Source organism: Mauremys reevesii, linkage group 16 (genome assembly GCF_016161935.1).
Source record: "Mauremys reevesii isolate NIE-2019 linkage group 16, ASM1616193v1, whole genome shotgun sequence".
Taxonomy (NCBI): Eukaryota; Metazoa; Chordata; order Testudines; family Geoemydidae; genus Mauremys; species Mauremys reevesii.
Window position 1 is genome coordinate 44042924 of NC_052638.1, and position 13959 is coordinate 44056882.

Genomic DNA, 13959 nt, shown 5'->3' on the forward strand with positions numbered 1-13959 from the left:
TTTAGATTATGATTGGTCTCTTTCTGAAAGAGATGCTCTAGCTTAACCAGAAGTTATGGGCTTCTTGCAGAAATTACCATGTGAAATTCTCTAGTCTGTGTTATGTAGGAGGTGAGACTAAATGATCATAATGATCCCTTCTGGCTTTAAAATCCATGAAGCTTGTTGTTTTAGAGAGACACCTTGCGCCCCCCCCACACCTCTCCCCCTTTTCTCTTTATTCAAATTGTTAGTCCTAGCATAGTTCCTGCTGCCTGTTTTAGTTATGGGATGTTTTTTCTTTGGGAACATCCCTCAAGCTCTCTGCTCTCTAGGAGTGAGAATTACCAATACCAATTCTGCATGGATGTGGGATCGTTCGAGAAGGGGAAATGACTTATCTTGTCACTCTAATTCTCTGAAGAAACCTTCTCACAGGTTTCTCTCTCATGTGCTCTCCTGCCAGCTGTATTTGGAAGGGAACTTTCTTGAAAAGGGGTTTCTTTCATTTTTGTACATGGTCTTTTTGGAGCATAATTTTTAAATCCTTTTTGATTTGTGACATGCTGCTCTTTTTTTTTTTTTCATGGTATCTCTGCTTTCTGCTCAGCCAGAAACTGTCTGAAAGATATGAATGGCAATCATTAGAATCCTGGGTGGTGCATGATCACCAGGGTGGGTCTTGTGTGACCCCCCTGTCCTTAGTGATCAACAGATTTAGTATTTGAAGTGTTCATCTTTCTCAAACTAGGGATCACAGGCCCCAGGAATGAGTCCTTGTCAGATGATATCTTCAGAGAAGCAGAAAGACCAAGTCGTTGCTCTTTTTGCACTGTAAAAAAAAAAAAAAGTTCATTCTTTTACGTCCATACTAAACTCATTTCTTCTTGTGGATTGTGTTACTAGGAGGCTGGAGCCCACAGAAAAACCCCTTCAGATTGTGTACGAGTACTTGGCTGGGCTCGGCTTTGAGGATCTTGTGAGAATACAGGAAGAGGCAGCAAACTCTGATCTCAGCTGCATGATTCGCTTTTACAATGGTAAGAATTTGCATATAACAGATCACATCAGACACCTAACACATATCAGTGGATACTGCTTTTAGAAATAAGCTGCCAAGGTTATTAAGAGAAACATTTTACAAATCAGATCTTTTGTTGTTCTCTCAAGAGAGCATTTGTTACATGGTTGTGGGATGAAACAGACCCCTAGGGAGTGGTGTTTTGGCTTATAACTTTATTTTTAATATTTGTATTACCATAGTGCCACAAAGCTCCACTGCACAAAGCGTTAAACATTTGAAGATGCAATTCCTGCCCTGAAGAGTTTACAATGAAAATGACCCTTGAATCAAGGGAAAAGAGGGAAGCAGTAAAATACTTGTTTATAATTTTAAAAAGTGCAAAGTGCCAGCTAACCCTGTCTGACCCCTTAATCAGCTGATATAAGTGAATCACAGAGGTGAGTCTCGAGAGCTTTGGATGAATGGTTATGATGGCCTTATGGATCAGTTGGGGAAGATGTTGCCTGCCATAAAGGTCAACATGGAAGAAGACATAGTAGTGTTTGTAGAATCATAGGACTGGAAGGGACTTTGAGAGGTCATGTAGTCCAGTCCCCTGCACTCATGGCAGGACTATTATCTAGACCATCCCTGATGGTCGTTTGTCTAACCTGTGCTTAAAACTCTCCAATGATGGAGATTCCACAACTTCCCTAGGCAATTTATTCCAGTGCTTAACCATCCTGACGGGAAGTTTTTCCTAATGTCCAACCTAACCCTCTCTTGCTGTAATTTAAGCTCATTGCTTCTTGTCCTGTCCTCAGAGGTTAAGAACAACAATTTTTCTCCCTCCTCCTTGTAACAACCTTTTATGTACTTGAAGACTGTTATCACGTCCCTGCGTCTTCTCTTTTCCAGACTAAACAAACCCAATTTTTTCAATTTTCCCTCATAGGTCATGTTTTCAAGACCTTTAATAATTTTTGTGGCTCTTCTCTGGATTTTCTCCAATTTGTCCACATCTGTCCTGAAATGTGGGGCCCAGAACTGGACACAATACTCCAGTTGAGTCCTAATCAACGTGGAGTAGAGTGGAAGAATTACTTCTCGTGTCTTGCTTACATCCTGGAAATACATCCCAGAATGATGTTTGCTTTTTTTGCAACAGTGTTACACTGTTGACTCATATTTCATGTAAGAAGCTGCCAAATAGGCGGAAGAGACTAGCTTGATTGGTTGAACAGGAAGACTGGGGGTGAAGCATTAGGAGATGGTAGGTGCTGAAGAAGAAGAGAATGAGGGAAACTGTTAAAATTAAAGGGTTACTTGATTTTCTAATGCGTTCACTGGTTCGCCTCTTGATGTGTTTCAGGGAAAGTTTAAAATGTTTCATGATAGTCACTCTGTAGTGGACCACACTTAACTGTTTTATACTGAAAAAGGAAAACAAGGGTAATTAATTTAACTGGGACCCACCACCTTACCAATACCACAGGAAGGAACAATGTTCAAGACAGGAGATAGTGAGGGCCTGTCAATGGGTTTATGTTGTCTGGACAGAAGGAAGAGGATGGATCATAATGTAATCTAGTAAGTAATAGTATGATTTAGACACAGTCTGGATTTGTGAGGTGAAAGAGGGAGGAGTCAGAGAAAGTGATTGAGAAAGATATCATTAGTGACAGAGTCGAGAGGGTTTGGGAGGAAATATCAGGAATTTGTTTTTGAGTATGTTAAACATGATGTGGCAGTTTAACATTCAGGAGGAGATGACATATGGGCAGAGATGTGGCAGTGGGTGGAGGCAGATACTCAGGAGTGGAGAGGTATCTCAGAGTCTTTGGCAAAAGATGGTAGTTGAAACTGTGTAGCTGGGTAAAATCACCCACAAAGAGATCATAAAGGAAAAAGAGTTGAGGACTGAGGATAGAATTTTGGAGGACTATATAGAAAGTGACAGAAGAGGATGAATTAAAATATGCTGAAGGAGTGATCTGAGAGGTAGGAGACTCGTGCAAAGACAGTCCCAAAAGTCAAGATGGCAAGATTTCAAGTAGTGTATGGTTGAGAGTGGCAACCAGAAGAAATGTCAGAGGATGAGGATTGAGGACAGGCCCTGGATTTGGGTCAAGAAAAGTCAGAGGAAACATTGCTGAGAACAGTTTTGGTGGAGTCACTTCAATCATGTGGGGCAACACCTCCAAGAGGGCACAACAGCAGGCTTGCAGCAATTTTATTGATTTCCTCCCCCACGCTCACCCCTACACACTTTTGATGTTGTTTCCCTTATCCCCTCTCCTGTTTCCTTCAGGTGTTAAGGGCAATTCCTTTTCAACTGGTAATAAGTTCCTTAGTCCAACCATCAGGCCATAGGGATTGGAAGAACACGAATGGGGGAAGCTGCTGGTAGAGAACCTTCTATGCTGGCCAGTAAAGTAGGTACAGAGATGCTAGTATGATGAATTTGCTCACAATGAGGGCCTGCAGGACTGGTTAGTGGTATGGTCACAGGGACTTGGGAGCCTTCAGGGGCAGGGAACTTACTAGACGGCTGTAGAATAGATACAGAGAGCATGAGGTGGGGGCTACCTCTAAACTAGACATGGGAGGATGGAGATCAGGGTACTTCCTAGACTAGATAGATGAACATAGGAGTCTGTAAGTGTTTGTCAGGGAATCTTCTGTGCTCTGACAGCAGCTCAGCTGCCAGTAGAAAGATAGTGTCTTGCTGAGTCACCATGCTGGTCACTGAGGTCATGGTGTAATAGATAACAATGAATCTTTTAGCCCGGTTGGATGGACACCACATGAGGAAGGAGAGGCATTTTCTGTCCTGGGGATTTGCCTTGATTGCAGCCATCGGGGACCACCTATTGGTAAAAATGCATCAGTGCAAACTGTGGCTGCTTGTTGGTAGTGCTACCTATAGTGATAAGACTGTTTCTTTTTCAAGTGATGATCCCTATGTGGAACAAGGTCAACTCCCAGACTAGTGCACTGGGCAGCACAGCATGGCGAGGAGGTGACCAGCCCTCTGGGAGAAAGAAATGGTTCAGGACTATTTAGAAAAGCTGGATGAGCACAAGTCCATGGGGCCGGATGCGCTGCATCCGAGGGTGCTAAAGGAGTTAGCAGATGTGATTGCAGAGCCATTGGCCATTATCTTTGAAAACTAATGGCGATGAGGCGAGGTCCCGGATGACTGGAAAAAGGCTAATGTAGTGCCCATCTTTAAAAAAGGGAAGGAGGAGGATCTGGGAAATTACAGGCCAGTCAGCCCCACCTCAGTCCCTGTTAAAATCATGGAGCAGGTCCTCAAGGAATCAATTCTGAAGCACTTGGAGGAGAGGAAAGTGATCAGGAACAGTCAGCATGGATTCACCAAGGGCAAGTCATGCCTGACTAACCTAATTGCCTTCTGTGAGGAGATAACTGTGTCAGTGGATGAGGGGAAAGCAGTGAATGTGTTATTCCTTGACTTTAGCAAAGCTTTTGATATGGTCTCCCACAGTATTCTTGCCAGCAAGTTAAAGACGTATGGGCTGGATGAATGGACTATAAGCTGGATAGAAAGCTGGCTAGATCGTCGGGCTCAATGGGTAGCGATCCATGGCTCCATGTGTAGTTGGCAGCCGGTATCAAGCGGAGTGCCCCAGGGGTCGGTCCTGGGGCCAATTTTGTTCAGTATCTTCATTAATGATCTGGAGGATGGCATGGACTGCACCCTCAGCAAGTTTGCAGATGACACTAAACTGGGAGGAGCGGTAGATACGCTGGACGGTAGGAATAGGATACAGAGGGACCTAGACAAATTGGAGGATTGGGCCAAAAGAAACCTGATGAGGTTCAACAAGGACAAGTGCAGAGTCCTGCACTTAGGACGGAAGAATCCCATGCACTGCTACAGACTAGGGACCGAATGGCTAGGAAGCAGTTCTGCAGAAAAGGACCTAGGGGTTACAGTGGATGAAAAGCTGGCTATGAGTCAACAGTGTGTCCTTGTTGCCAAGAAGGCTAATGGCATTTTGGGCTGTATAAGTAGGGGCATTGCCAGCAGATCAAGGGATGTGATCATTCCCCTCTATTCGGCATTGGGGAGGCCTCATCTGGAGCACTGTGTCCAGTTTTGGGCCCCACACTACAAGAAGGATGTGGAAAATTTGGAAAATTTTGTTGCCAGCGGAGGGCAACAAAAATGTTTAGGGGGCTGGAGCACATGACTTATGAGGAGAGGCTGAGGGAACTGGGATTGTTTAGTCTGCAGAAGAGAAGAATGAGGGGGGATTTGATAGTTGTTTTCAACTACCTGCAAGGGGGTTCCAAAGAGGATGGATCTAGACTGTTTAGTGGTAGCAGATGACAGAACAAGGAGTAATGATCTCAAGTTGCAGTAGAGGAGGTTTAGGCTGGTTATTAGGAAAAACGTTTTCACTAGGAGGGTGGTGAAGCACTGGAATGGGCATCCCGCATTAGGAATCCAGATAGGGATCACACATCTCGAAGAACCTCCAGGTACAGTAAGTAATTTTCTCTTTCAGTTGCTTATAACTTTAACCACTCTGATTTAAATTTCCCATTAAGGGTATCTTCCTCAGGCTGATTGTTTTTTAAAAGTTTCAGCAAGAGTTGTTCAATCATTTCTGAGACAGAGGTAATGGAAAAATACATTTTGCCAATGTTAAAAAAACAACTACTTAATTGAGAAGCTCTGGAAAGATGTTGCCCTTTCCAGTATCCCCTGCCATGTTTGTTGTTGTTTCTTGTTTAGCAGTAGGTCAAGCAGGTATTGTGAGGGTCTCACTGCTGCTGAAATCTGTCAGGCTGCTCTTACAAGATGTCTGTAGTCTTGGTCCAAAATCTCACAAGATTTTGACTTAATCTGAGCTGGAAACCACTCTTCAAGCTTTAGATCCACCCCAGAACCAAAAATGTGAACCGGAACAGCTCAGCCTCCCCAAATTCACTGAGGTACCATTTCTGTATTCTGTTGCCTGTTCCATATGTAAGTCTGGATGGCTCACAATTAGTTTACCTTCAAATCACAATGAAGTGAATAATTTTTCTGAATTTCTCATCTGTTTTCTTTCCTTGTTGCAGTTTTGAGCCCCAAAGAGTCCAGAAAGTGAGTATGTGAGCAGTGATCGGGCTTACATATCCCTGAGGAGGCTAAGTGACACAGTAATAGAACCTCAGTTGATGTTTGGGTGGCCTTGTGGCATGATTGGTGGAGTTTAAGAGATTTACTTTTTTTATATTAAAATCTTGTGAGAAATTCCTTGGTTGGTTGTATCACAGGTACTTTCACTGTAGGGGGCTTGGTGTTGTCTGAAAGAATAAGATTTTAAATCTTTGGTTGGGGCATTATTCACAATCTACAAAAGAGGCTGTGCTAAAGAGTAAGTCATGGGCATTACTAGAAGCAGCAAGGAGAAGTTAGGAGCCTGGCTTCAGTAGGAAGCTTTAGGTTGTCAACTTTCTTACTTCTCATTCAGGTAGCAGGCAACTCCTTCTATTGGGGAATGCTTGTTCAATGTTGGGTTTAGCCATTTTTTAATCTTCTTTAAAAGCTTTTTCATAAAACCTTACCTGGTACATCACCAGCAAGATGAAGGTTAACCCTTTGAGAGGAGTCAGTGCTGAATACAGCAATGCACAGACAATCCTGGAAGTTTTTGGAGAGTGTTGGGGACAACTTCTTGGTACAAGTGCTGGAGGAACTGACTAGGGGCCATGCTCCTCTTGACCTGCTGCTTACAAACAGGGAAGAATTGGTAGGGGAAGTAGAAGTGGGTGGCAACCTAGGCAGCAGTGACCATGAGATGGTTGAGTTCAGGATGCGGGGGAGGAATGGCTCAGTGGTTTGTGCATTGGCCTGCTAAACCCAGGGTTGTGAGTTCAATCCTTGAGGGGGCTCTTAGGGATCTGGGGCAAAAATTGGTCCTGCTAGTGAAGGCAGGGGGCTGGACTTGATGACCTTTCAAGGTCCCTTCCAGTTCTAGGAGATTGGTATATCTCCAATTATTACCTTTATTACCTTTAGATGTCCAGCAGGAAAAGTATGGATGTGTTTCCATTGTCATTGAGAAGAGCAACAAGTGCTGTTTCTGTACCATGCACTGACTTGAAGCCTGTCTGAGAGGGATAGAGGTTTTTTAGTAGCTTCTTGATTGATTTGCTTCAAAAAGGGAGTTTATACACTGGTAGCAGGATATTTGTGAGCTCTCTAGCATTGAGCAGTGGTTCTTTAGTTACAGTCCAACTATTCCATGTTAGGGTGGGGTGGTAAATTCCCCTTGCCAAAGGGGGTGCTGAGCTGTTGTATACTTAGTCATCTCTTGTGCCCTGTAACCCGCGGCCCTTGACAGAAAATGCAGACAGTACAGGGCCACTGAGATCATGTTATAGTACGAGGAAAGGTAGATGAAGGTGATGTAGTTCCGTGTGGGCCTTTGGATAGGTCAAGTAGGGTGGAAGGGGGATATCAGTGCAATGCTGGTGTGTGTAATATATATCCAATATAATATTACACACTCTTCTTTGAATAATACTTGCCTTTTATTACAGTAGATTTCATTCATTTTTTCTTTTTGGGTCTGTATTAATTTTTTCGTTGCTAGAAAATCAACAATGCAGCAATGGGACTAGAGGGATGGATTATAGATCCTAATCATAAGTCTGATAAAATTGGGTATATATATTTTTGGTTGAAGTTTAGTTTTTCTTTTAATCCACATTATTTACTGTAATTGCAATTCCTGATTTATGTATTCTGACTAGATCTGATCCCAATTTGTCTATGGGAAGCTCAGCTGCTGCGTTAGTTTTGCTCTGTGACTCAGATTAGGATGTTCTGGTAGTGACTAGATCTGATCTGGCTCTAGGAAACGGATTCCTTAGAGTTCCTTCATCCCTTTAATCTGGGAAGTATGTGCAAATAATCACTTCATAAGCACAGTAGAAACTTCTTCAGCATTAATGTCTTCTAATCTCTGGTTTAGAGATAGCAGAACAGTTGGTTTGCCACACAACAAAAAATGTAGCTAAGTCTGAGCAAAAGGGATGAAAACATGCGCACATAGATGAGTCAGGAGGTGAGGAGAAAGTGCTAAAATGCTTTGTTGTTCCTGGAAAGATTCATCCAAAGAGTACTGATGGAAACTCCATCACTTCCACCATACCCCTCACTTATGGAGTCCCACAAAGATCTGTTATCTTGTTGGTTTTATAATCTCTACATGGAGCCAATAGGTGAACTAGTAGGATGACATGGGCTCAAGTGCCAGAATATGCAGATGAGAGAGACAGCTCTATTTATCTTTCCCCACATATAACTATACCACTATCATCAAGGTGGCCCAGTGCTTGGATGAGATCAGTTCATGGATGAAGAACAGCTGGTTGAAGTTGAACCTGAGCAAGAGAGAGGCTCTGCTGGTGGATAGAGGAAAATGCTCTGAAGAGTTTGCAGTGACATTGCAGTCTCCTTTGGTAGAAAGTAGACAACCACAATTGGTCAGTTCACGCCACTGTTTAAAAGTGCTGCTAGATTCTTCCCTGATCTAAACTCTCTCATAGCCTCATCCCCTAGTAACACTTTCTACCATCTCTATTTGGCTAGCAGCAGATTCCATCCTATTTTGGGAGATGCTGACCTGGCCTCAGTTATACATGCTTTCATTACCTCTCACATAGACTACAGCAATGCGCTATACTTGAGCATGAAGCCATCAGCTCTTAGATCCTTCAGCTAGTACAGAATGCTGCAACGCATCTCAGAAATACAGGCTATTGTGAGCACATGAAATCTGTCCTCCATTCTCTCTATGTTGGCTTCCCATAGAATACTGAGTGAAGTTCAGGTCTCAGTCCTGATCATCAAGATCCCGAGCTCAGAATAGCTAAAAGACCAGCTGAAGTTCCAGGATGAAGACCATGGTTAACTGCACTTTTCAGACACAATGGAACACTCTGAAACCCGATGCTTGGGGGAGGGGTGTCTCCCCATCAATGCTATGCCAGCATGTGGGTCTATGTGGTAGGAGAAGAGTGCACTGGGCGCAGCCCATTCTCTCCCCAAGTAGTTGGTGTCTGCTACAGACCACCCAATCACACTGGGGAATGCATTATGTTCCTATCTATAATGTGTAGGAAGAAAAGCTGTGTGATCATGAGGGACTTCAATTTGGGTGTCACATGCTGGAGGTCTCGTGCTGCCAGCATTAAAACATCCTTGGAATTTCTAACATTATCGATGACAATTTCTTTACTCACAGTTTCAGCTTACACAGGGGAATTCTTTATTAGACTTGTCCTATCAGATAAAGGAACTGATCACAGAACTAAACATTAATTGTAGCATAGGTGCAAGAGATAATGACTTGATCACATTTATAATGTGCAAGCAGAATAAAATCCACCCCCCCCGTAATAGATACATACTTGGTGCTTTAATAGGGCCAATTTCACAAAGCTGAAATTAACTATGAGCCAGATCAAGTGGGAGGAAGTATTTAATCAGAAAAATGTGAATGAGAATTGGTGATCATTTAAGAACACCTTACTAGATGTCCAAAAAGCCACAATTAAGGAAGAGGGCTGTGCTGATTAAAAAACTGACCTGGTTTAGAGGAGGGGGAGTGAACACACACACATGTGTATATATATAATATAAACAAATGGAAGAAATGAGAAATTGGTATTAATGAATATATATCAGAAATTAGGAATTGTAGTAAGTTGAAAAGAGAAGCAAAGGGACACAAGGCAAAATCAGTAGCATTAAGAACAAAGAGGAGTTTTAAAAATATATTAGGAACAAAAAGAATCCTGACAACAATATTGGTCCATTACTAGATTGAAATGGTAGAATTATCAATAATGTAGAAAAGATAGGCATGTTCAATAAATATTGTTCAGTGTTTGGGGGAAAACAGATGATATAGTCTCATCATCTGGTGGCAATAACATTGTTTCCTTTCACTAGTATCTCTGGAGGATGTTAAACTGAAGCTACTGAAGTTAGACATTTTTAAATCGGCAGATTAAAATAACTTGCATGCAAGAGCTGGCTGAGGAGCTTGCCATTAATGTTGATTTTCAATAGGTTTCAGAGCATTGTGGAAGTTCCAGAAGACTGGAAGAAAGCTAATATTGTGCCAGATTTTAAAATGGGTAAACAGGATAACCAGGGTAATTACAGGCCCATCAGCCTGACATCAATCCCGAGTAAAAGAATGGATTGGCTGATATGGGACTCAATTAATAAAGAATTAAAGGAGGCTAATGTAATTAATGCAAATCACTGGGTTTATGGAAAAATTCACGGAAGCCCACAACCTGTCTGTGACTTTTACTAAAAATAATGGCGGGGGTCTGACAGGAGGTGGAGAGCCTGAGCCGTGCTGCAGGAGGGGGAGCGTCTAGCACCTGCCGCAATGGCAGTGGCTGACAGCTCCATGGCCCCCACCACAGACACAGTGGTTCAGGCCTCTGGGTGCCCCTGTGGTGGCTGACAGCTCCAGGTGCCCATGGCAGCTGATGACTTCAGGGCCCCCTTCTGCCGCCCCTGGCCTGCCATGTCCCCCTTGTCCCCCCTCACTCCCCCCCAGCCTTCTGCACAAAACAGCTGATCAGGAGGTGCAAAGAGGGAGGGGGGGTTACTGATTGGCAGGGCTGCTGGTGGGCAGGAGGCACGGGGAGGGGGAGCTGATGGGGGGCTGCTGATGTATTACCAGGGGCAGCTCTAGCAATTTCGCCGCCCCAAGCACAGTAGCATGCCGCGGGGGGTGCTCTGCCGGTCGCCGGTCCCGCAGCTCCGGTGGACCTCTTGCAGATGTGCCTGCGAAGGGTCCGCTGGTCCCGCGGCTCCGGTGGACCTCCCGTAGGCACGCCTGCGGATGCTCCACCAAAGCCGCGGGACCAGCGGACCCTCCGCAGGCACGCCTGCAGGTGGTCCACCGGAGCCGCCTGCCGCCCTCCCGGCGACCGGCAGAGCGCTCCCCGCGGCATGCCGCCCCAAGCATGCGCTTTGCGTGCTGGGGCCTGGAGCCGCCCCTGTGTATTACTGTGGCTCTTTGGCAATGTACATTGGTAAATTCTGGCTCCTTCTCAGGTTGGCCAGCCCTGAGATAGCGCCTGGGATCAGATTCTGTATTTCTGGTCAGACTTCAACAAGGAAAGAAAAAGAGTAATATTTAGGCCTGCACATGCACTAGGTCACTATTTTGAAATCAGAAATAAGTATCTAATTACCAAGCCTTTCCCTTTAATTGGGATGTCTCTACATTACTTATTTGATGTGATTTGTGATTTAAGCATCTACCTAAGATTTTGCCCAATGACCCCAACCACCTCCAGCTCAGCCCTTTCCAAGAAGACAAGTTAGCCTTGCATTGGGCCCTGAATGTCAACAGGTTTCAGCTGATTTGGGCAAGGGCTATGCATGGGTCAATTTGCAGATTCAGGGCTCTGCATGAAAAACACCATGACTAAGCTATATGCTCTTTTAAACCACCTGTATCATAACTTGGGCACGTCTGACTGCAGCTGAAGTAGAGACCCATGGGTGAGAAATGCCTGTTTTATGAGCAGTTGGCCTTAGTGCAGACAGGATCTGAACTATCTGGTTACAGTTGAAGGCAGTGGGCTACAGGAGGAGCTCAGGGATTCCATTTAGAAGCTGGATATTGTCTGTGCAATGATGGTTGTTATTTCCCACCTGCTGAGGGAAGGCTAACCACATGGTCATCTAAAATCAAAATGTATTCTCTCTTTCATTCAAAAGAGGATGTGGGATTGTTCTGAGCGAGTTTCCATAAATATCTCAGAAGTGTCTGAGGCTCATGTGTTGTTGGCAGGGTCAATCTCCTAATGCCATTAGAATCAGTTTTACTATATTCACGATGCCTGCTTTAATGAAGGCTTCCTCTTTCCTTTGTTTTCTTCTTTGTAGGATGAGTGGCTGGATGTTGTTTTGGGTTCCTGGTTTCATGAGGTTGTGAGGCAAGGTGAGGTTCATTCAAGTTAGCCTCACCTCTGTGATTTTGATATCAAAATAGGGAATGTAACACGGTGTCTTCTATGCAGAGTCCCTCAAACCCAGAAAAGGCTGTTCCTTGCATTAGAACTACTTATATCATGGAACCATATCAGTAGAAAACTGGCAAACAGAACTAATATTTCCAAATCTTCAGTGATGTTTGCAAGTCTCCATTCCTGATTTCTAGACATCGTTTTAAATGTCTTGGAATATTTTTACTCCTACAATGTGATATTGTATGTACAACTATTATGTTTTCACTTAGCAGATTATCTGAATAGCCCATATATCAGCATTAAGAAGTTTACCCTTTTCAAGATTCTATATTTTATTCCATGCTTCTGATTGCAACCACAATCAATTTCTGAATTTTTTAAATTTTAAATCAAGGATTTTTCCTGGCAGAAAAAGCATTGTGCCTGAACATCTGCCACCCTGTAGAATGTGAAAGCGACAGGTCCCTTTCTTTTCCTAACCTCAAGAACTATTTGTCAATTACTTTAAGAGCTTTCTTAAACTGGTATTTTTAAATAAAGAAAAACCAGCTTCCTGCAGCGGGCACTTGGATCGGCGTAGAAGAGCAAAGGGGCTCAGATATTATAGTGATGGGCACCATCTAAGTACCTATATCAATGGTTTAACTTTTCCTGTTTACAGTGATTTTTAATGGATGTGCCAAGCCCCATCCTGTGCAAATTAGAAGTACAGTCTTCTGCATGAGTGGTGCTCTTAAAAATTCTAACAGCTGTGCCTCCAGAACTTGTCAGGATTTTATAAAACAATAATATACATATATGATACCTCTTTATTTAACCGTATATTCAGATCGCTACACCATATACAAAATGTCAAGAGAAATGTTCCATTTTCCAATACCTATAGATCAGGGGTCCCCAAAGCGGTGCCTGTGCGCGCCATGGCGCCCGCCGGGGCATCTAAGTGCGCCCGCCTACTGGCCAGCGGACGAGCATCTGCCGAAATGCGCCAACAAGCTGCTTGTCAGCGGCATTTTGGCAGTGATGCCTATTGACGTTGCTGCTCGTCGGCGGAATTTTGGCAGATGCTCGTCCACTGCCACGGTCCTCCATGGCTCGTTGTCTGGTGCCTGCCAGATGAAAAAGGTTGGGGAAACACTGCTATAGATGAAATATTATGCCACACACAAATCAAGGTTTGAATAATTTTCAGGCTATTGAAGATGAAAAATGACCCTGCAAAAGGAATTGTGGCAAAAAATAAATAAAAATACAAAGCATTTTAAAAACTCCCCCAAGTGCAAGAAACACAAATACTAAGAAAGCAGGAGAGAGATCTTGTGGCAGAATTTTACTAGAAAACATGTTTAATTATTTTAAATTCTTATTGTATCAAAAGACAAATTTAAAATAGCCTTTCATACGTCTTAGCAAACCAGAATTCATTTTTAAGTTCATTTAACTAGAAAACTGTAACTTCGCTGCATCTTTGATTTCTTTCTCAAAGGAAAAATTGCTTAACTAATGCTAACCCATTAAGTATTTCTGTTATGCTTTTGATGCGCATGGTACTTTGCGGACAGCACCAGGTCTATGCCCCAAAGAGCTTGCATTCTAAGTTAAACAATGACATATGAAGGAAGAGGATTTCTTTTTTTAATGCCATCATAGTTTATCTCAGAACATACTCTTGCCTCTTGGCCTGAGTAGTTAGCAGTATGTGGGGTCTTACCAAGTTGTTTCTGTTAGGAAGAGAAGTTGATGGTACAAGTCAGAATTTCTTTGATATGAAGAATGTACACAGTTCTGTTTCTGTGTACACCACAGGAACAAACAACAACAGACCAGTTTCCTTTCTCACAAATTCCAAGCCTGCCTTTCCAGCCAGTCTTGTGCCCCAAGGAATTCTGTCTCTGTTCCCTCTCAGGGCCATGCTCATGCCTGTTTCTCTGGCTTTCTTCTGG

At 43.4% G+C, this 13959-nt stretch overlaps 1 protein-coding gene across 4 annotated transcripts in view; it reads left to right on the forward strand.

The window, feature by feature from the left end:
- PHLPP2 (PH domain and leucine rich repeat protein phosphatase 2) overlaps window positions 1–13959 on the forward strand; it is a 118463-nt gene that overhangs the window by 35534 nt on the left and 68970 nt on the right. For all 4 annotated transcript variants that reach the window (XM_039502691.1, XM_039502693.1, XM_039502694.1 and 1 more), the window contains exon 3: window positions 886–1019. In XM_039502691.1, the coding sequence (XP_039358625.1) occupies window positions 886–1019 (134 nt within the window). The remainder of the gene's footprint in view (window positions 1–885; window positions 1020–13959) is intronic.